The following is a 23,923-nucleotide window of genomic DNA, read 5'->3' as shown; positions in this document are numbered from 1 at the left end:
GGATGGTTAAAATAGTTGTCCTACAAATACCTAGAAAGCTGGGCTTAAATTTCTACTAGGCAGCGGTTTGTGAACTATGTGGGCCAAATCTGGCCTGCCACCTGTTTTTTGTGTAGCCCACAAGCAAAGAATGGTTCTTACATTTCAATGGTTTAAAAGAAAAATGTTTCATGATATGTGAAAATTATATAAAATTTAAATTTCAGCATCCATAAACTTTATTGGGACACAGCCACACTTCTTTATGTATCACCTATAGCTGGTTTCATCCTACAAAAGCAGGGCAGAATAGTTGTGTAACGGGAATTGTAAGCCCACACTAATCGCACGCAGGCTTGGTTTTTCTGACGTAGCTTTTTACTCTGATCCAAGCAGGCTTTACCTAATATAACAGTATTATAATTCACTTACTTCTGCCCTGGCCCTACCACCTTTGTATGCCTACTCCCTTGGTGTTCTGATTTATTTTCCTGGATACCATGGGGAATAAAACCTGTTCTAGGAGAAATTGTAAAGTTAAGCTTAACTGTATGAATGTTAATGTTAATCTCTTACGGAATGTTCAAAATAAGCATAATAAGCACAACTAAATTGTGTAGGCAGGCCTTGACAACTGGAAAGCAAATGCACTGTAAAACTCTTCCTCCAGCTGGAAGAACTGAACACCATGTCTCACTGCTGTGTCGAGCATTTCATTAAATTATTGTCTCACGAGTCCACTACAGGGAGACCAACAAAACTGCCATAGAAATGGAGATGAGATGACAGTAGGGATTGTAACTGTGATGGTTGTGGTTTAATTCTAGTCTTATGATTGTCACTATTGTAATTCTTTTCCCTTTTTGTCCTTATTATCTCACTCTCATATTTTAAGTACGTAAATATGCCTTGTTAAGTAATATCTAACTTGTAGATAAACAGTTTACTTGACTGAGAACTCTAGAAACAGACTTCAAAGGGAGCTAATAGTCCCCAGGCTGCTTGGGGCCCAAAGACTGACCGCCACATCCTCCCCGATCTCCGCTTGACCAGCTCCAGGTTGCTTATCAGAGGAGGGTTCATCAGGCTGACTGGTACCCTGAAAGAGGAGCACCCCCACTCCCTCCTCATTAACTCTTGTTTTACATGCCTCCCCTCCAGGCGGTTGAGAAACAAACCAAGCCCAGAGATAAGTTAGACGGCCTTGGCCATCTGTGCTCCTCCAGGATACATCCCCCTCCGCACCCCGCCGCCTCCTCCAGGATACAGCCCTCTTCCTCGGGCTTTACTCCCTTATCCCTTGCCCACTCCTCTCCCTATAATAATCTCTGCCTTCAATGAAGCAGCAGGACAGCCTTTGTGACAGAAGTCGCTGTCCTCTCAGGATGCTGGCTCTTAAATAAACCTGCTTTCCTTCTACCAAACTCTGGTCTCCCGAGTTACTGGCTTATGGGTGGCAGGCAGTTGAACCTGAGTTCAGTAACAGTTATGACAGAGACATGGCCTGCACAGCCTAAAATATTTGCTCTTTAGATCTTGATAAAAAAAGTTTGCCTTTGACTGTATTACGGAAAAGCATCACTCTGAATTCTGACCTTGGAAGACAGGATGATGTCGGTTGTGGAAGCACTGGCCCCACAACAGTCTCTTCATTCAGAGGCACTTAAGTCTTCCAAGGTCCATTTAAATTAATCCCAAGAAGCCAGAATATGTATCTTGTTTAAAACAGGCAGCATTTACACTGAATGCTTGTCTTAAATTGGTCACACCACACCTTTCTATTTAGATGTGAACTTCCTTTATTCAGGCTAAGCAGGAAAAGGGAGATAGTTGATTCATGAATCTCTATGATTAACTGAAATAACTATTTGGGCACCGGAGAATAGAATTATCACAAACAGAAAGTCTGGGCTTATCTTTAAGGCATCTAGAATAACTATTTTTAAACTTTCTCCCTAGTATTCACCATAGATGAATACTTCCACCTATAATAAATATATGTGAGTAAACACATACATACATATAACTGTATATTTGATTCTAAGGTACACCTGATTTTAAGCTGTCCCTTATAATAGACAGCATCAACAAAATAATGGTGCTGTTTACAACCGATGGCATCTTGTATCCAAAGAATCCAACACAACAGGAGCTGGGGAGAACACAAACAAACTTAGCGGAGTGGTTCCAGCGAGAACTCTTCCTCCCACCTATGAGGAATCATTTCCAAAGGGAAATGAGATGGATGAGTTTATTTTCAATTCACTGCAAAACTACTATACATTGTCCTCATTTGATATTATAGAAGTCATTATTTCTCTCAATTCTCAGCAGAGAAATGACTCGAATTCTTTTATAGAGTATACTTCTAGAATTCACACTTCAAATCTTTCCAACTGGGTAAAAAATTCTCACTAGTGAGATATTTGGGCAGAGAATGCTAAAATAATATAGCAGCCCAAATGGAAAGTTAAAAAGGATTCTGAGCACTTAAATATCTAGTATTGAAATAAATATATCTGAAATAACTATCTAAATATATATAGCTATAAATCAAAATGAATGTATCTTTTAAAACCTATATTTTTATCTAAAATAAAAATATCTAATGTAACTACTGAAGAAATAGGAAGAATGAACTGTGAGCTGTCACCACAGTAACCCTAACCAGAGGCATCCCAGCTGCTTCCCTTCCACATCCCCCAAACCTGAATGTGCTACGCCACCTACTGTGCGTAACTCCTTAACGATTCTACACTGTTCATTCCAGAGGTGGAGCCTGGGCTGGAAGGACTGCTCAGAACCCAGATCTCAGATTCCCACACACCTAGTTCCTCCTTCCCCACACACCTCCCTCCCTCGCTCCTTCCATTACACGGATGGAAAGGGAGAAACACTTCCTGCTTTGATTTCTGGCATCCAACAAATCAATCACTTAATATTCTATCATGATCTAATCCATGTCTACAAGCTTCATTTTTTTTTTCATAGCTGTAACCGAAATGTAAACTTCCATATTCTGTTTTTTAAAACATGTCTTTCTTCTGCTTGTTATATTGCTCATAATAATTTTTGTATCAATAAAGACATTTTATCATGTGGATATAACCTTATTTAACCAAACTAGTCCCCAATTATTAGCAATGAGATTGGATACTTTTGCTATTAAAAACGATGCTAAAGAATACTTTTTTTTTTTTTTTTTTACTATTTCCTTAAGGTATATTACCAGAAACCTTTCTCAGAATGTTAAAAAATAAAATAAAATTCAATGTTTCATTTGTCTCTGGAGTAAAAATTAATACAGACTCTATTTTGGACATTGTGATAAATAAGAAGTCGAGTTCTGTAAGTTTTTTTAAAGTAAAGCAATGAAAACAGAGGGTGATTTTATCCTCAATTCACTGCAACACTACCATAAATTGTTCTCACTTGCTATGATAGGATGACAGTTAAGCAATTGATTAATATACCCTTATCCAGGTTCACAACAAAAACTAGGTTCATTGGAAATGCTCTTCCAGAATTTTTAGGTTTCAAATATCTACGTGTTGATTTGACAGCTCCAGGTGCTCTCCAGATGAAATAACTGGAAAGTTGTATGGGTCAGAGATAATTTCCAGCAGATTAGGATTTTTTTTGAATGCTGTATTTTATTGACAGGAGGAAGAAAAGCTGAGTTAATGTCACATACTGTCACCTGAACAGTGAAACCTACATTAAAGCAGGGGAAAAGCTTTCAGGAAATCTCAGGGGGCACCCAACCCAATCTCACTCACAATACTTTTCAATTAGAACCAACAGAGAAGAATACCTGAAGCCATGGCACCTATGAAGATATCAGAAACGTGTGGGGTTGAGTTGTTTTGTATGTGAGGTATATTTAGTGTACATTAATCTGAAATGCCCGGGGCTGAATAAAACCTTAAGAGCCAGTCTACTAACAAGCCTTTCAGGGAAAAGCCCTCCTCACACCATGTCAGAGTTAGAACTTTTCTGAAGAATGTGCAAAGTGATGACTATGCATTCATCTCGGTAACCGTCTAGTTTCTCAGGCATGACAGAACTTCTGAAGTCTAACTAAAAATCTCTAACTAAATCGTCAGTTTAGTTCATTCCCTCCCTTTTGATCTCTCTACAGTGGGCGGAAAAAATAAACAGAACTCAAGTTACCTAGTTAAAAATTTGTTTCTAACCATAGTCAACCTATTCCTAGGAAGTAATGAATAACCTGACTTTTTAAAGCAACAGAAGGAAAAACAGTTGAATTTTTATGTACAATATTTGAAAGTCATTGAGAATATTACTAAATTCCACCCTATACCACCCCCAAACCCTCTTAGTCAACTGAGAATTTGTTTTGTGGCTTTCTGACAGTCCAAGGTCAGCCTTAATCAATCCCAGGTCCTTTGGAGAGAATCCACTGGGAAATGGCTGCTGGAGAGATAATCTGGCCTTCCCAGGCCACTGACTTCTTCTTAATTGTGTTTTTCAAGTGGTCAGACTCAAAAGAAGACTCCACACAGCAAAATACTCCTTGAAGTCAAAATAAGCCTGTATGTGTTCACCAGGATTAGCACCACAAAATATCCTAATCTGCTAGAAATTATCTCTGACCCATACAACTTTCCAGTTATTTCATCTAGAGAGCATATGAAGCCGTCAAATCAACACATAGCTATTTGAAACCTAAAAGTTCTGGAAGAACATTTCAAATAAACCTAGTTTTTGTTGTGAATCTGCATAAGAGTATATTAACCAATTGCTTAATTGTAATCCTCCTATCATAGCACATACAATATGACATGGCATAACAGACTGCATGAAGTTTTAAAATTTCCTATTATCCCTAGTTAGAAATTTTCCCACATTAACCAAGATTATGATTCATTTATCTGAAATCATAATTTCAGACATTATTTTCACCAAATATTAATCACACTGCTTTTAAAGTGCCCCAATTCCAAAAGAATTGGGTTTTCTACTATTGGATTTAACAAAATATTGGGCTGGGGTCCCCAACCCCCGGGCTGCGGACTGGTACCAGTCTGGGCCACACAGCAGGAGGTGAGCAGCAGGCCAGTGTAGCAGCTTCATCTGTATTTGCAGCCACTCCCCAGAACGAGCATCACCGCCTCAGCTCCACCTCAGGTCATCAGGCTTTAGATTCTCATAGCAGCACCAGTCCCTGGTGCCATAAAAGGTTGGGGACCGCTGATAGTGGGTACTGCTATGGCTCACATCTTCACTGGTATTATCAAAACAAGACTGCACATATTAAAATCGTTTTTAAAAGCTCAATTTGCATAAATGTTAATGTGAAAATGTTTCTATAATGTACATGTTTAGTATTTTAATACATAGTTCCTCTTAGGACAAAATTTTGATGGAGCTAGGGTAGAGACTATGGTATGAGTAATACGAATGTGAATTCTACAATGGTGTTCTAAAAGGAAGGTATCCGACTGTGTGCTGTGCTCACTCAAAGAAGCATCTTGGGGTATTTTAAATTTTCAAGGAAAACATAGCAATATCTGTTAGATACTAGACTAGCTACTACTCTTATCTGGACCTGACTGCTTAATGAAATGAACAATTATGTATTTCTTTTGGCTTAAGGGCGCCATGGAAAAAATACCAAGACCCAAGGCATTAAGAACTAACAGAGTTTGGGACCTTTTTGTCTTAAGTGTTTCGTTCAAAGGTTTTTGCTTTGATTTGACAGGGGAAATGGAGGAGATATTAACCCAGGGAACGATTTCCAATATCTAATAACTCTCGTCTATCCTCCCTGAGTAATATTTGGGAAAGTATATGCCTGGCTGATGATATATGTACTGTTTGAAAGAAGGAAAAACAAGCGCATTTATTTTCTACCAGCGAGAGCCCCAGTATCTTTCCACAGAGGTCACCCTGAGACTATTCAGCCTGGGAGAAAAGCCATCTGGTCTAATATCTGATAGGAAGTGAAAGACACAACATGTTATTATGTCCGTGTAGATTCCAAAAAAAGACTTGGACAAAAGATAAACATACATTATTACACACTGTAAGGATCTTAATATAGCTTTGGAGACCAGGGACAATGACAGAACTGGGTCACTCCGACCTCCATTTAGAGTCTCAGAGTGTGGCTTCAGTATATATTCTTTTTTTTTTTTTAAGTTAGAATGCTAACACTAACTCCTTTAGTTTTAGTTAAAACAATTTTTAAAAATGCAGAGCCCTGCTTAAAAAAAAAAAAATCTGTTCTCCAACCCTAGAAATCCAGATTATGGTCCCACCAAAAGAGAGCTGGGCTCCTTGGAGAAATGGCTGATCCTAGGTCTGGGATAGGCAATGTACAAAATGAGCCTAGAACACGTTGCCATACCAGACAGCACAGTAGCTATCGAAGACTACTAGACTGTGTCAAAAATCTGGGCGCCAGCTTGAAGAGGCTCCGGCTGGCTAAGGGTGGGATGATTTGAATATTAATAAGGATATTAACTACAAGGTGCTATCTTTTTAGAGAAAGCATTTATTTTTCTCCTTTGAAAGTCTGAAAATAGGTATAGAATAATAGGTTAAGTTTTACTTAAGCTTACTGATAAAATTTGTTAAAATAGTTGTACTTTTCAGGTGGACCTCCCCAGCTCTTCTAATAGGCCTCTTTTCATGAGTTTATTTATTATTTAAAAACAAAAACAAAAAACACCTCACTGGTTGACACTAGAGAATGATGGACCTACTTGTCACTCTGAAATCTGATACATAAAGAGAATAAAACCAAGTATATTTATCCATGTCACAAACGCTACTGGATAAATAGTACAGGAGGGAAAGCTTCTCCTTATAGGAATTTCCCAGCTAATAAATGAAAAAGGAATGATCGAATGTCACCATATTGTAACCCCCAGAGAATCAATGAATCTATGCATTAGGTAGCAAGGGTTGCAAACATCTCGGAAAAACAGATTCAACCAGATGTTATCTGCCTCCTGGTGGAAGAACAAATGATCAACTATGAAGTAATCTCGGAAAAAAAAAAAAAAAGGAATATGAATATTAGAAGACTCTAGATCTGATTTACTAGAAATACAGAGGACTACATTATAGGTATACAATTAGAAAAATCTAGTCTGGCACATACTTGTTTCTTTAACAAAAAATTTTAGAAATTTAAAATACATACTGACCTACGGATCCTGTTTCAAATAAACTGCTAGAAAAATCATGATATTTTTGAGACAACTGGAAATCTGAGCACTTACTGCATGTTTTACAATATTAAGGAATTATTTTATGTATAATAAAAACACTTTAAAATAACCACAATACCATTATATTTAAAAGCTGAGACTTCAGGTGGTGATCTAGCCCTATATTTTGGAATAAACTATCAATGCAACTGAGTTATGAGAAACGATAAATCTTCCTTTCCCAGGAATACCAATCTTTAAAAAAATTAAAAGGCTCCCTGGGAACTTTGAGAAACTAGTAACATTATCAGCAGCAACTCAGTTTCCTTATCTTAAAAATGGCAAGCTGATAAAGAATGACTGCTTCGATAATGACCAACAACCACCATCAAGCAATTCCTCAGCATCTTATGTCAACACACTAGGAAATAAGCATAGTTGGCACTAGTTTATGGTCCCAAATCCTAGTTACCACAAACTACTGCCAAATTGGAAGCCTTTCTAAAGAATAGAGGCCTGTACTTGGAAAAGCTAGGGATGTCCCTCCCGTTAAAAAGCACAATGTATTCTGAGATTTCTTTTTTAAGAAAAAAAGATAACTAAATACTCAGTAACCCAGAAGGAAAAAATTCTTTAAGCCAGTAATTTTATCAAAATTACAATAATTTTGAATAGTTAAAAGAAATGTTAGTTAAAAGTTAAAAGTCAGTACATTTCTTTAAAGAGATGTACTGACCCAGGAGAAATTCTTAAAAGAATTTAGTAGAACACGTGTTACTGTAATCTGTGCATAGTATTCTGCAGACCTCAAAAAGAGTCTGCTAAGCATCTGGGTATGCTGAGTTTTGTGCATCTGATCATGGCAGAGCTTGTTCTTTTTATTTTTACTTTCATTTTTATTTTTATTATGGTGACACTGGTTAACAAAATCCAGTAAGTTTCAGGTGTACAATTCAACAGTAAGGCATACATATAAATTGTATTGTGTGTTCACCGCCCACAGTTAGATTTCTTTGTCACCACATATTTGACCTCTTTAACCCCACCTACTTCCCCCTCCCTTCTGGTGACCATTAGTCAGTCTATTGTCCATGTCCATGAGTCACAGAGTCTCTTCTTAAACCACTGCTCATAGACATTTGAGTCAACTAAACAAATGTCTGGCGAGTACTTAGGAAAGCTATTCATGTATAACATGCTTTCTCTCAGAAATTCCATTGAGTTCTCAGTAATACCAGCTGGTATCTGTATATTTAATATAAAGTATAAAATTGTTTTATTTCCATTTATATACAAAGAAGTAAAGGCAAAAACAGGTTAAATTATTTCAGTAAGGTCACAGAGTGAGCATGTCACCAGAACTTATAAAACAAAGCAAAATATGAAACTCTGTTCTGGTTTAGACTTCACATACCACTTATATTTACCCTGCATTTGTCCTGTCCATTCTATCCCCTCCTATTTTATCCAGTTTGAACCATCCACATGTTCCTATCATCCATCACCATCCTTTTTGTTGAACCTATACAGAGAACTGCGTCAGGCACTGCGCTGAATGCAAAGGTGATGGACACACAGGGAGGTTAATACCTAGAGGACTTACACTTTCATCTTATCACGAGCCAAGTAGTTTAAAATAATTTACATAAAGTACAGATGATTCCCAGGACTCTTCCAGTGAAGACATGTTTTCCAAAATCATATCTGATAGGTTAAAAATTTTAAGTATAAACAACTAGTAGCAGAATACAGATCATCTAAATTTTTTACTCAGATTTTCACATGAAGGGCATATTTAAAGACATAGTAACCTCTGCCATTCTTATTTCTTTACCTATATCACATTTCTAAGTTTAATTTCAGATGTCAAGTGAGATAGTATAGTCGTAGTGAGATAGTATGGTTATACTATGCCATATTGATATCTAGAATTATATAGAATTGATATCTAGAATTATATACAATGGTTTCATAATTCAGGTTTAAGATACATAAATATGGAGAAGGTACATATATTACCTACCTGTAATATTTTTTAAAATAAACCAGAAGTTGAGCCATCTGGATTTTAACATACTTTAAGGAAAATGAAACATATTTTATTCAACTATGAATCTTCAGATTACAGGATTTCAGCTGTGGTATGTTTCGACCACAGTTAAAAGGTAGCAAACACTAGAAACACAGAAGCCCTCACATCGTGGATGGGAGAGACCTCCACAGTAACTGACATCACACCTACCGTTGTGTCATTGCTGGTAACATAAACAAGGACGTCAGACGAGTTCCTGCCGTTGATGTATCGGTAGCAGTTCCAAACACAGCTAATCAAGTAACCCTGAAAGTGAGTGGTGATTATTAGAGCTTTAAATTTCTAACCTCGGACAATGTCAAACATCATCTTACATTAAAGCCATTGCAAAACTTTTATTTACATAAATTATAAATGCACATATTGACTCCACTAAACCAAAAGTCTTTAAAAATCACAAATTTTGGATACAGTAACTTTCTGGCAAAGGGTGCTACTCTAACCTTATTCTGTCCCACCACCACCTTCTGGGAGGGGAAGGACTGAGAGCAGGAGAAATTTCTAAGAAAAAGTAGCTGGAAGGAACAATCGCCAAAAACACTTACTGCCCCAAGATTCACAGAACAAGTCACCCATTTCTCACCATATTTAACTCAGGGTCTTTGGGATTTTTATTGTATATGATTATTTATAATTTTGTTATCAAGTCAATTTTTTTAAGAAAGGTTTACAGAATATGTTTGCTAAATAGTCAATAAAATTCGCTTTAAAACATTTCCATTTTCATAATGAAATATCCAAAAAAGATAAATTAATGTCCAGAATAAAGACACGCTAGAAACAAAGCCTGAGTTCACAGAAGATATCTGAACTAGGAACACTTTGCACTTTCGTGTCAATCATCTGCTGTTGGATCAGAAGTAAATAGTTTAAAAATCCCTTTTTAGCTTTAAAATTCTTTGATTAAAAGAAGTCTAAAGATGTGGAGAAACTGGAACCCTCATATATTGCTGGTGGGAATTTAAAATGGTGCAGCTGCTTTGTAAAACAGTTTGGCGGTTCCTCAAAAGGTTTAACAGAGTTACCGTATGACCCAGCAATTCCACTCCTAGATATATGTCTGAGAGAAATGAAAACATTTCCACATAAAAACTTGTACACAAATGTTCATAGCAGCATTATTCTTAACAGACAAAAAGTGGAAGCAATCCAAATTGGCATCAACTGATGAATGGATAGATAAAACGTGATAAAATGGAACATTACTCAGAAATAAAAAGGAAATTCTGATATATGCTACACAGGACATGAATGAACCTTGAAAATATTAGTCTAAGTGAAAGAAGCCAGGACCACATGTTGTATGACTCTATTTATAGGAAATATCCAGAATAGGCAAATCTATACACACAAAAAGTAGGTTAGAGGTTGCTAGGGGTAAGGGTTAGGGTAAGGGTAAATGGCACATGATACAAAGGTTCTGGAACCACAAAGATGTGATCACACAACTCTGAATATACTATAAACCAGTGAATTCTATACTTTCAATGGGTGAATATTATATCAAATTATATCTCAGTGAAGTTGTTCTATAAAAAAAGACATTTAAGGACATTTAACAGAAGAGTAACAAAATATCTGTAGTATTATACTCAGAATGCTGTCTTAAGCTGCATTTGTACTTGGTGGTGATCACTTCTTACATTTAAATTTTCTGTGGTGATAAGATGACAATGTATAATGCTATTTTTAAAATTGTTTCCTGAACTGCAATAATCTGAAACCATGAACAATGAGACAGAGAGAGATGGAAAGGGCATATTTCTTGAATAATGTACACAACATATTCAATTCACTCAAATCTTAGGTTTACCCAATGTTATTCTTTACCGAAAAAAAGCCCCAGCCTTTTTGAGAATTTCAACACAAATGGAAAAGGAATGTATGAACATATTATTTATGTGTTATGAAAGATGAGCCACTCATTATTTTAGCAGTAAACAGGAGATTCTTTAAAACAAGAACTTTCTGATGGGAAGCCTCTAAAATGACAGCTCTGTAACAGAGAGGTTAGGCAGCCGAGGGGAAGTGCCTGGTGTTGGGCCTCATGAGCCCGCAGTAGGCATTCACTTACTAAACGTTCCAGTAGGAGAGAAACCTCTGGCCTACTGTCTCTAAAAACCCACTAACTTATTTCAGAGACTTTATTTCTTATTTCACATTTCTGTAACCTGAAACAGAGAATTAAATGTTTAGTGTATTTCCCAAATAAACTTGCACTGACAAATTACATCCATCATCGACTTGCAGAGCTCGGTATTAAGACTGCCCCTTCTACTTTCTTGGGACAGAGCGAAACTGACCCGTGTCCTGGTTTGGGCTCCCAGGGAACTGGTGTGCTGATAACTCCACTGACGAGTAATAGCGAATTTAGATTGTGAGAGCCAGTAATTGGGGAAACCGATGCGTGAAATCACAGCACATTTACCCGGATTTGTTTAAATAAATGATTACTGAGTCTCTATGTTTGAGGCATCAGCTTAGTGCTAAGAAGAATAAAAAAATGAATGCACAGTCTATGTTTTCAAAGAAATGCAATCTAGTTAAGGAGATAAATATGTAAATAAATAAATATTAAAATGAGTACACATTTCCCACAGGTTGGAAATAGTGCTGTAAACAACTTGTATGATGTCTTTTCGTTATGATAATAGTGTTTTGAAATTTATAAAAATACCACAGGGCAGGGATTTTTCTGATTTACTATACAGCCCAGTGCCTAGAACACAGCCTGGCACAAAGGAGGTTTACCCCTAAAAAATATTTACTGAATAAATGAATGAATGATGCATCTTCCCATACATCAGCTCACTTAAACCTTACAATCACCCTACAGAATGTTTTCTTAACTATTACTGCTATTTAGTAAATGAAGAAACCGAAGCTCTAGTCACAGCTAACAACAGCAGTGACAGAAGTTAAGTCTAGGTCCTCTGACTCAAAATCTCAAGTAAGCATTTCCAATACAAATGGAAACACCTACAAAATTAAAATGCCTTTTTAAAGAGCATTGGGAGGTTCCAGCTTCTGAGCTTTTGGGAATGGCAGAGACTAGCTTCATCAGATGAACCTTCTTGGAGGTAAAAATGATAAAATCTGGAACACACACACACACACAATCTGAAGGCAAGGGTGAGGCACCCCGAACAGGCAGAAGCTAAATGGGAGTCTACCCTTGAAAGACAAAGTGTAATGAGTGAGATTTGAGAGTTCGTGGCCTTGTGTCAGGGGTCCTGCCAATACTACATGCAGCTTGGATGGTCTGGAGTGACAAAGGACAATATTTGAGGTTGACTGAGTGATCAGAAAGTGGGTAGTAGGGTAGCATGAGCTGCAGAAGTGGTAAGCCTCAACATCGGTGTATAAAATTTGCCCAAATCCTTGACCACTAAAACTACACATGCAGTATCAAAATACTCAGTGTGTTTTATAGGGAAAAATGTAGATCCAAATGATTTTCAATAAATCATTTTCTCTCTACCCATTTTCTTCGTATTGCCTATTTAAAATAATCTTCTCCTTAAATGCAGCTTCCTCAAGCTTACTGAGGGGTGATTCTGGAAAAATTAGGTAATTTTATGCCTTCCTCCCCCAAATATATATATACAATGGAAGATATTAAGAATTAAAAGTTCAAGTCCAATAATGATTTGCAAATTTTCTTATTAGAACACAAGTATGAATTATAATGATGCTTTTATTATTAGGTTTACAAAGATGAAAAGGAACAGAGAGCACTCAGTTGATGAGGATGAGAGGAAACAGTGCTGTGGGAGTGTTAAGTCACTCACCTTTTACGGAGCTCAATTTGGCAACCTATCAAAAGCCTTCAAATTATGCATACCCTCTCATTTAAAAAAGTGTATCTTGAGGAAAAAATGCATAAGCATATGAAAGATATATTTAAACATATTCATTGCAGCAATATTAATGACTGAAAAAGTAGAAACTGTCCCAATGTCCAACAATAAGTAATTTATTAAATAATGATAAATTCATATAATAGATTGAATGATGTTCAGAATATACTGCATTTTAAAAACAAATTACAAACATTATAATGAATGTTGCAGCATATAATACATACTACGTAATGCGTAATATTATATTAACTTATTCTCATCCTAATAGATTTTGGAATAACCCTTGACTGTCCTGTGGAAGTCTGATTAGTGTTTATCACTCACATAGGTAAGAGAAAGGCAGAATTGTTAGAAAGTCAAAAGCAGTTCAGATATCTAAAGGAAGATAGTGAGCTGACTGAAGCTTGCTTACTTCTTTGGCATACATGAATATGTTTAATAACATTTAGGCAATAAGTAAAATCTTCATTCTTACCTTGAAAGTCAAGATAATGCTGATAAACAGAAGAATAATAAGGACCAGACAGGTAGGATTCACTGACATGATATCATCTTTGTGGGGAAAATTAGGAGGCTGCAAAAGACAAGTGTCTCATTAGCAAATCTCATTAATCACTCAGGATTATATTCCTAAGGCATTAATCAGATGTGCTTATCAGAGAACAATTAGTTAAAGCAGACAGTTATTAAAGACCACTACGAAATTTCTAGCCCACCTCTACTAATTAAAAGGCATAACGGTGGGATGAGAAGAGGCTATCTGTTCGTATTTCAGGCAATAACTCTCGAAAAGAAAAATCAGAGGAAGGTTCATGAATGAGTGAGACCTGAAAACATAATTTAGTCCTCCTACTATCCAAAAGTCAGAAGTCAGTCCTTACATATCTCTGATATTTGTATTTTCTGCAAATTCTGGACCACTCTAAAAGGCTTGTACAAGGGACAGAAACCTATTAAAATAGTGTCTTCTTTATATAGAGCATTTTTGTTGGTGCTATTTCTCCTCAAAGAGCATAATCTTTTAGACTAGTAGGAATTCACAGTACTTAAAAAAATAGTCAAGTCCTATCATCTGACCATATTAATTAACTATCGGATCAAAGGAGACTTTTTTAGGAAGATCAGAATCTGCTACTGTGGTTAGTGGGAGGGGCAGAACTTCACCATGGGACCTGCGCAGCACTGAAGGAAGCCCCACATTTAACTGGTGTAGAGAAGTGTGCAGGAGGGCAGCCCAGTGTGCACTGTCACCTTTTATCTCTTCTTCATCAGCCAGAACAAGTGATGAAGAAGAGATACTACGTGCTTGAATTCCACATTAGCGGTATTCTGAGACACAACAAAGAAGTTCCAAATGCTAAGGAAGAATACAGAGAAAACTCATGACACGTGCTTGACTCCTCCCCAGGGTGAAAACATCACCCAGTGATTTTCCATCTCCTTTCACTTTGGGCAAAATACCTAAGAAATAAAATCTAAGTCATTCTTTGTGACCAGCTCATGAAACTAGTGCCTTCCCTTGGAGCCTGGAAGGGTTTTTGAGTACTGATCTTAAAGGGTAAGAATACATGAAATCATATTGTTTCTGTGACTAATTAAAAAACAGGGAATTAACGTGGAAGTATGTGATCCTTTCCACAAAGATATCTTTATATCTTTTCCCCCAGAAAAGTGAAGGTGGTTTCTATGCCCAGTTAAGACTCATAAAAACACTTCCACAATTTATTTGAACTGCATTTTATAAGACTCCACACAAACAAAAAAGGCATTAGAATTAAGTGGATGCTCTCTCACAGCTGTCTCAGTCTCTCTAGACTCATTATATTTCAACTTGTCAACAAGAATCAGTGGAATTTGAACATTCCTTCTCTTACTGTCTCTTAGGCACTGTGATAATCTGTAGGCCTCACTCTTTCAGCCCAGACTGATCTTTAAGTAGAACATATGAAAGATGCTCACTTGTATTATTTGGTTTGTAATTACAAATAAAAGCAGATGGTGATTTTTAAAAAAATGTTATTAAATTACTGTCAATATCACCAATATTATCATTTTACTACTAGTGGCTCTAAAGCAAATGACTACAGAGTAACTGAACAATGTGGGGTATAAAAGAAAATCTAGGTAGCATTCTCAGTGTTCCAAAGGCTTGCCTGCATATTGGGCTCAATGCGCCTTCTAAATCTCTGCACTATATAGGCTATAGCACAATATACTATTCAGATAGTCATGAGGCTGCCATATGGCTTGTCTTAGTATCTCCTTCATCAACACAACCCCTTCCCAGGCCCCTCACACGACAGGCTATGTTGAGATCGGGTTTCCTCCACACTTCCAAGGTTGATTTTAGGACCCCAGCACCAGAGCATCGATACAGAGTAAAAACACAGAGGATTTTGTACAACCTGCTTGTCACATATAAACCCCTTCATGCACAAAACTTGGCTGTACCACAAGGGATAATGTAAAAAATTAACACATGGGAAATATGCAAAAATTTTCTTGACACAATGTTCTTCCAAAAAATGGACTTGTTCTCTAAAACAAAGAAAAGATATTACTAACAAGAATGACATCCACAATAACAGCTGAGATACTTTTAAGGAGCTAAACACTAGAGGCTGTTCATTCTGTCTGCTGAGCACCAGTTACATGATCTGGGCCGATGCCACAAGATCACAAACTTCTGTTGCCACATCTCCTCTCCCTCCACCCCTCTGTTTCCCACTGAATCTCTTGGCCTCCACATCAAATCCCCAGTCTTGTCTCTCTTACCCCAGAAAGTCCCTGCTCATTCCCCTACGTTCAGACACTATTAAAATCTCCAAAGAGTGAACATTCCCTCCATTTGGAACATTCTAGGATTTTGAAGAAACTGAATTTTAAGACACATTTATAGTTTAAAAATTGAAAAATATAAAGACACGGAGGTATTCTAATCTCACACGTTCTACAAACTTCTTAATACCCAGTCATCAATATTTACACACACAGTCACAAAGGACATTTAACAGAAAACTAATCCCAAAAAGACGCTTGGGGAAGAAACGGTTCTACGGTCAAATAAGTTTGGGATGCAGTATACAGTAGAGTTCTACTTTTCCCATACAACACAGAGGCAAAAAGCTATCCTTTGCTGATAACTGAGCAAACTGCATTGTACAAAAACAAGACAATTAACAACTAGATTATAAGTTAGGTAAGTGCATCTAATACCATCATCACAGCTACCAACTTATCTCATGAGGTTATGTTTTTCCAGAAAAGCACTCTAACAAACTAAAAATCTTATTTTCAAGATAACATTCAAAAATCTTTAATCGCTAACTCAGATACAAGTTAAAAATCCACAGATTAATATGCGTCATGTCCACCTGAACACCCCTCAATCCCTCACTTTACCAGCTTCCCCTGAGAAGAGAAGCAGCATTGGGACAACCACATACCAGCTGCCGTATGTATTCCTGAATGGAGTTCGGGTAAACAAGCACAGTGACTGCAACCAAGGTGTTGAGAGCAAAATCAAAGATCTGGTAACAGAAGAATGGGATGATCCAGGCGGCATGTTGCTAAACGTAAGAGAAGATACGGTGTTAATGCTAATAGGTTCAATATTACAAAACACAACTTTTTCTTTTTTTTAATTCAGAGAAATCTTTTCTTAATCTTTAGGGAAATGGAGGAATAGCAATTAAACCAGGTCATGATGGCAACTGGTAAGCCAAACAGAAGGAGGCGACAAACGAGCCTCAGTGAACATGTCTGAGAAGTAACATTGGTTTTCCTAGTACCACGTAATAGCACCGAGATTTAAACTTCCAAAGGTTCTTACAGAAAACTGAGAATGATTACATCTTATTCCTTGTAGGTAGCTGCACAGATTACACATGACAGAGACTGAGGAAGAGGCTCAACTTATTTCAAAGCCGCTTACCTTGTATGCTCCATAAGTAGCCATTGCACATATCAGGATCATGAGAAGAGAAATTGCAATAGCAATGCACATGTCTGCCAAAGGTTAAAAAAAAAAAAAAAAAAATCAGTAATAGATCCACTGTTTAAACATTTTTTTAGTCTCTCCTCAAAGGCATTTTGTTTATAAAGCAATTATAAGCGAGAACTTTATACTAAGCAAACTACAAGAGTTCCTTTGGAATTTGAGAAGGTGATAGTTAATGAAGGTAAAGTCCTCAAAAGATGTTCTTCCTAAATCATACAAATGCCTATAGATAAGAGATTGATTTACATGTAAGTTTATTTCAAAAAATGGGAAAGAGATATTGGTTACACATACATAAAGTTTGGTCTTCTGGTCCACTGAATTATATAGACACACACACACACACACACACACACACACACACACACACACACATACACATATGTATGTATTTATATAGTATTTTTTTTAACATATAGGTGTCTAACTTGTATTTTATAAACTCACATGTGTCTTATGCCCCTATTAACACCCTCCAGTGACTTCCCATCTCTTTTATTAGAAAGGCTCAGTTTCTTATCATGGCCTTTATGTCTGTTTATTCTACGGCAAGCCTATTCCTCCAATCTCAACTTACCTCATCCCATACTTTTTTGTTCACTATAATCCAGCCATATCATTTGGGTCATTAACACAGCCAGATTATCTCACTTTAGGGCAGTTCCCATTGAACAGAAGAAATGTCACTCGTCTTTTCACATGATGAGCTCTGCCTTTTTAACCATTCAGGTCTCTGTTCAATGTCAACACCTCTGAGATACGCTCCCTCCTGGGCACTTTCACATTAGTATCGTATTTTCTTTCTGGCACACATCACTATTATCTTACTCATATTTGTTGCGTGCCGTCTGTCTCCCTCCGCTAGAGGAAACTTCCTGAGAGAAAGGACTTTCTGTATCATGTTCACGACTACAACCCCAAGAGTGAGGGGACAGATGTCCAGTATAGTCACCACTAGCCCTATGTGGACATTGACCTTTTGAATGGAAGTCAATCTGAATTGAGATGTGCTTTAAGATTAAAACATGCTCCAGATTTCAAGGCCCTAGTACAAAAAAAGAACGTAAAATAATTTTTATACTAATTACATGCTGAAATAATATTTTGCATATACTGAGTTAAATAAAATATATTATTAAAGTTAATCTCACCTGTATTTTTACTCTTTTAAATGCAGTTACTAAAAAATTTTAATACATATGCGCTATTATTAATTTTCTATTGACCAGCGCTGACCTAGAACAATACCTATGTCATAGGAGGCACTAACTGAACACTTAGTACCTACTAAAGAGGCCATGTTACCACATGTTTAGGAGATTTCAGCCTCTGGCTCTTTCTACTACACTGTGCTGCTTCTACTCATGTTTTGAATACTGACCATGAACCAACTTGGGCTGCCGCTCCCTCCAGATTATTTCTCCAAAGAAAAGCATTCTAGTTTTAGAACTATCCTCTGTGTGTCCTCAGCTTCAAGGATGAGAGCACGTTGTAAGTAAGAGGTTTACAAACAGAAAGCACAGGGTGAAAGTACACTCTAGGACAGAAATGCAGATATGTCAACGAAGACCATTTGCCATCTTAAAAAAATGAAGGTTCTTCAAATTCATCTATAGAGTCAGTGTAATAAACTTATAACAATGCTGATGATTTTTATTAAAGGAGTAAAAATTTGATTCTCAAAAAAGAAAAATAAATGAAGGTTATAACAGCCTCAGAGGATGATTCATACTAGCTGGTATGTAAAAGATCATGACTTCTTTCAGGATACATATATATTTTATAGTTTATTTTATAATTTCAATGCTAGATTAACTTATCTTTTTCCTCTCGTGAAGGAAGAGGTACCTACAAAAAAATTTCATGTATGCCTCATAGTATGGCCAATGGAGGGAATAAACTGAATTGCATTTTAAATGCTTTAAGTGCAAAGGGGAAGCCTCTGTTTATACACCTATAGACATACACATACATGCATCCTAGTGCTGTTATCTGCATGCGACGCAATGGGGGTCTTAGTCTCGTTTGTTTTTTCTTCCTGCGTAAAGCTGTGACCACAGTGGAATGTACGTTGTCAACGTTTGTTCTTCTCCATCTATAAGTAAGTGTGTTTCTTTTTCCCTCAGTGAACTAGGCACTGTTATTTCATTTAAACCTTTAACAACCTTAAGACTTAGGTACTATTATTAGATCCCTATTTTAGAAAAGAAAAAGATGAGTAAGAGGCAAGTAACTTGCCCAAGATTGCCTAGCTAGTAAGTGGTGAATGAGACAGTCTACCTAAGAAGTCTAACCCCAGAGTCAGTATACTGCCTAGCTGTGAAGGAAGTGGATCAAATGCAATAGTGACGGACAAAATGCTGGGAAAATCCTATGGCCTCTGTCAAAGGAGCTGGACGTCAATAACCACTTATTATGTGCAAAGCATATAGCAATCTCTGAAAATTAAACTCAGACAGAAGTTTATTATTTTCTTCTTTGTCTACTTTGATGGTTTTCAAATTTTGTACAAGCATATTTTATAATGAAAAAAATTAATTTTATGGAAACCAGACCTCATAGGCTATTCTTTTTTTTTTAAGGCGAGGCACCCCTTAGTTGACCTTACAGATTGCAAGGACCTTGTCAACTTACTATCTCTTATTTTTTCTTTTCTACACCTACAGCACTTGGTCTTCCTAGGTGGTGTCCCATCCAAGTACTGTCCAGGCCCGATCCTGCTTAACTTCCGAGATCAGATGGGATTGGGCTTGTTCAGGGTGGCATGGCTGTAGACTTTATAGGCTATTCTTTGACTACCTCATAGATCTTAAAAGACACAGATAAACAAGCAAGCAAACTCAAGGCTTTATTCCAAAAATACAAATATTAATGTAATGTGTATTAATATAAAATATTGATATAACAAAAATAATAATCTTAATGAGAACTGCAGGTCTTATTCTGGGGGGGGAGGGGGAAACACTCCAGAATTAAATCTCACATAATCATGAAAAAATTTTAAATTTCTACATTTTTCAAAGAATATAAAACTCAGAGAAATTTAAAAGGTACAAATAAAAATGAAAATCATAAAGTATTCTGTCTGCACTCAAAATGAGATACTATTTATCATAAAAATGTTAATTTGAGATGAGGAAAGTTTCAAAATTCTATTCCTATAAATGATTTACCAACCACTCCGAAAAGACTGAATATATCACAGTGAAATGGCTTAGGTAGAACCAAAGTGTAAATCAAATGGAAACACAGTAGATAGTATAAAACAGGGTAATAACATTCTATCTCCTGGCACATCAATTCATTTGAAATAATGCGTAGCGTACCATGGTAATTATGACAGTTACTTCGAGGAATTAAAAGTCATTCCTTTTAATTATGTCATAGGCAAAGGAGGAAATGGTTCTAACAGCAATACAGGGATTTTTACAATCGGTAATAGCACTGGTCAGTGACAGGAATATTTTTTACTCATTCTTTGTATAGTAGCTCCACAAACTCAAAGTCAGAGCGCACTGACGTCACGTTGTTTCCTAAATTAAATTCCTGCCTTAATAATGCAGTTCTATTTTGAAAAGGATCTTAAGAAAAGTTATATCACAGGCCACAAAAGGCATAATTAGAAAATGTTTCCTAATAGTCAGTTAATCATTGAAATAAAATAAGCATATAAAGAAATTCCCTGAAATGCCTCTGGAGAAATAATCTATTTCTAATTCTACTTCCCCTTCTATTTCTTGGATTTGTTTCCTTTCCATAAAACTTGTAGCTAGCTAGCTAACTACCTGATTTATGTTCCCACATCCTACTTGCCTAGTCATAAGTCATTCTTATGTTTCAATTTTCTGTAATTTTTGGAAACATTTCTGGCACTGTACTTCATGAAAACAAACAGTATTTGGAGTATATTCTCATCATTAAGACTAGAGGAGTACAATTTTCAGCTGAATTCACAGCAATAGTATGAACTACTCAGAGCAAAATACAGAGCCCTTGAACCCCACAGGGGCAAACAGAAAACCCAGGTTCAAGTCCCTACTCCTGGGCCTCACGCTCTCAGGTTGAAAGCTTAGGAAAGAATAAGAAATAAGGCAGACTTCATTCCCCTAAAACAGATGGTGGGTTCTAATATACTTTCTGCATGTGTGCAGTGATTGTTCACAACTTTTTACTGAAGTATATTCATACAGAAGAGTTTTTTGTAACTTGCTAATTTATAACTTTATTCTTAAATTTTACTGAAGTATATTCATACAGAAGAGTTTTTTGTAACTTGCTAATTTATAACTTTATTCTTAAACTCAAAATTTATTTCACAAATATTCAATAGATTCATGTAACACGGGATAAACATTGTGGCATTGCAAAGATTAACAGGATATAATCTTTGTTCTCAGATGCTTAGCATCTACTAGGAAGAGAGTGAAAAATTCAACAGGAGATAACAGATGAAGAGCTAAGGGAATTCAGAGGGGGCAATATTAATTTTCGGCCAAGAGGAACAATAAATAATTTATCAGAGGACATGGTTATTAAGGCTGGGTCTTACTTTCCCTCATAAAATGTTTTCGTTGAGATATACTTGACATGCCAGAAAATTCACCCTTTAAAAAAGTATACAATTCACTGGTTTCTTTTAGTATATTCATAAAGTTGCACAGCCATCACCACTGATTCCATAATATTTTAATTGTCTCCAAAAGAACTCCTGTACTTTTAGCAGGCACTCCCCATTTTCCCCTACCTCTAGCCCCTGGCAACCCACTAATCTACTTTTGGTCTTTATGGATTTGCCTATTCTGTATATTTCACATAAATGGAATCAGATGATATGTGGCCTTTTGTATCTGGCTAGTTTCACTTAGCATAATGTTTTCAAGGTACATCCAAGTTGTAAGGCCTACAGATTTAAAATAAGCTATAAAAAGTTAGGAAGGATTAGTTTAACAAGGTAATACCTTAAATGTCAAATTCAAAGAACCTCTCTTAACTCCTCACTCTCCAAAGAAATTAGTTCCTGCCAGCCATACACTTCCATATTGAGAGATTTATATTGACATAATTAAGTCTCAGAAAGGTTGCTTCTATAACAATAGAAAAGCCAGTAAACAGCATTGGCATTTTTGTGATTATGTTCACTGGAGAACCAATGAGTGACCGGACCTAAAAGGAAGGAAGTAAAATAAATTTAATAAAAAATATACATGATCTATACAGAGAGTTTTGGAAATACTACCATGGAGCACTATAGGAGATCTGCATAAGAGGCATACGCTGTGATTAGACATTATTTTAAAAGTTGTACATCTCTGTAAAATTTATGAAAAATCATTGAATTACAGACTTAAAGTGGGTAAATTTTATAGTATATAAACTATAGCTCAATAAAGCCATTTAAAAAAATAAAAGACATAACCAGACAAAATATAACACATAAAGATGTCACTTCTCCTTAAGCTAATCAAAAAAATTAACACAGGCACAAAATACAACAGGATTCCCTGAGACCTGGACAAGTTGATGCTAAAGCTTAGAAGATTTCTGTAAAAGAAATCTTCCATATACTAAAGTAAATTTGCTGGGGATATGGGGAACTAGCACTGAGCATTTATTCCCATTTTCTACTGTGTCCTCCTATTCTGCACAGACTAAAAGCTAAAATCTAAATTTTCTAGATTTCCTTGCAGGTGGGTGCCAGAAGTAGATTAGGTGTTCTCAAGTAGACACAGACATAACAAAGACTTTCTCCTCCAACCAAACACCTTGAGCCCTGTCCTTGGCCCATTCAGTCCAGTTTTAGCATGAATCCTACTGAATCAATTTATTGAAAATCCCTCACCCTTAGTATCTGATCAAATTCTTACCCCTCAGCCTCTAGAACGTATCACCCTAGCCTGCCTTCAGCCATTGAGTTGGACTAGCAAGAATCCCCTTAGCCTTGATGTCTCCTCTTAGTAACTGTCCATCCACTGACCCCCACCCTGCTCCTTGGTTATAAACCTCCACTTGTGTTTGTTGGTGTGGGAGCTGAGCCTGAACTCTCTCCCCCTTATCACGAAACTCCACTGCAGTAGTTCCTCTTGAATAAAGTCTTCTTTACCATTTTAACAAGTGTCTGAATAATTTTTTCATTAACACACAATAAAACTGAAAAGCAAGTCTAAGAAGAAGGCATACTATGTGAATCCACTATATAAAGTTCAAGCACATGAAAATTAAACAGATCGATTAGTGATATAAATGTATATGGTAAGTCTATAAAGAAAAGCAAAGGCATTATAAACAGTTCAGAAGGGCGGTGTCTCTGAGGTCAGAGAAAAGGATATGCCATCAGGAAAGGACGTGTACGGCTCATTGGAAAGTAAGGTAAAAATCAACTTCTTAAATCAAGTGGCGGGTACACAAATACTTGCAGCACCATTATTTGATATGTTTTAAAAATATTCTATAAATGTTGTTTTATACCCGTTTAATATTTAATGAGACAATTCAATAAAAAATGAGAATCTCCAAATGATCATTAATGAAAAAGCTAAGATTGGTGTTTATCGTACGTGAAACTTTACTGAAAGGTTTTCATTTTTCCAAAATAAAAATTTGGGAGAAAAAAAAAATGATCCTCACAGCAAACTTATGCTAAATTGTAAATCATATTCTGATTTCAAAAACTTTAGAATGTAAGTGCAAACCACAAAATGCATCATCAGAGAAGACGCAGCTAAGGAAAGGGCACAGGTGGAGGAGCACTGGACATCTGAATTCAGTTCCTGCTCAACCACTGGCAAACTTAAGACCTCAAACAAATCAA

At 36.5% G+C, this 23,923-nt stretch overlaps 1 protein-coding gene and 1 pseudogene across 1 annotated transcript in view; both read right to left on the bottom strand.

Annotated features, from left to right (window-relative positions):
• Positions 1-23,923, bottom strand: part of LAPTM4B (lysosomal protein transmembrane 4 beta) — a gene marked incomplete at its 5' end in the record, with an annotated part of 63,289 nt that overhangs the window by 10,507 nt on the left and 28,859 nt on the right. The window contains 4 exons of the mRNA XM_023538237.1: positions 9,403-9,498; positions 13,591-13,689; positions 16,562-16,684; positions 17,050-17,123. Coding sequence (XP_023394005.1) covers positions 9,403-9,498; positions 13,591-13,689; positions 16,562-16,684; positions 17,050-17,123 — 392 coding nt within the window. The remainder of the gene's footprint in view (positions 1-9,402; positions 9,499-13,590; positions 13,690-16,561; positions 16,685-17,049; positions 17,124-23,923) is intronic.
• On the bottom strand, positions 19,773-19,891 carry LOC111747224 (annotated as a pseudogene).

This window comes from Pteropus vampyrus, unplaced genomic scaffold (genome assembly GCF_000151845.1).
Source record: "Pteropus vampyrus isolate Shadow unplaced genomic scaffold, Pvam_2.0 Scaffold215, whole genome shotgun sequence".
Lineage (NCBI taxonomy): Eukaryota > Metazoa > Chordata > Mammalia > Chiroptera > Pteropodidae > Pteropus > Pteropus vampyrus.
This window is presented reverse-complemented; position numbering and strand designations above follow the sequence as displayed.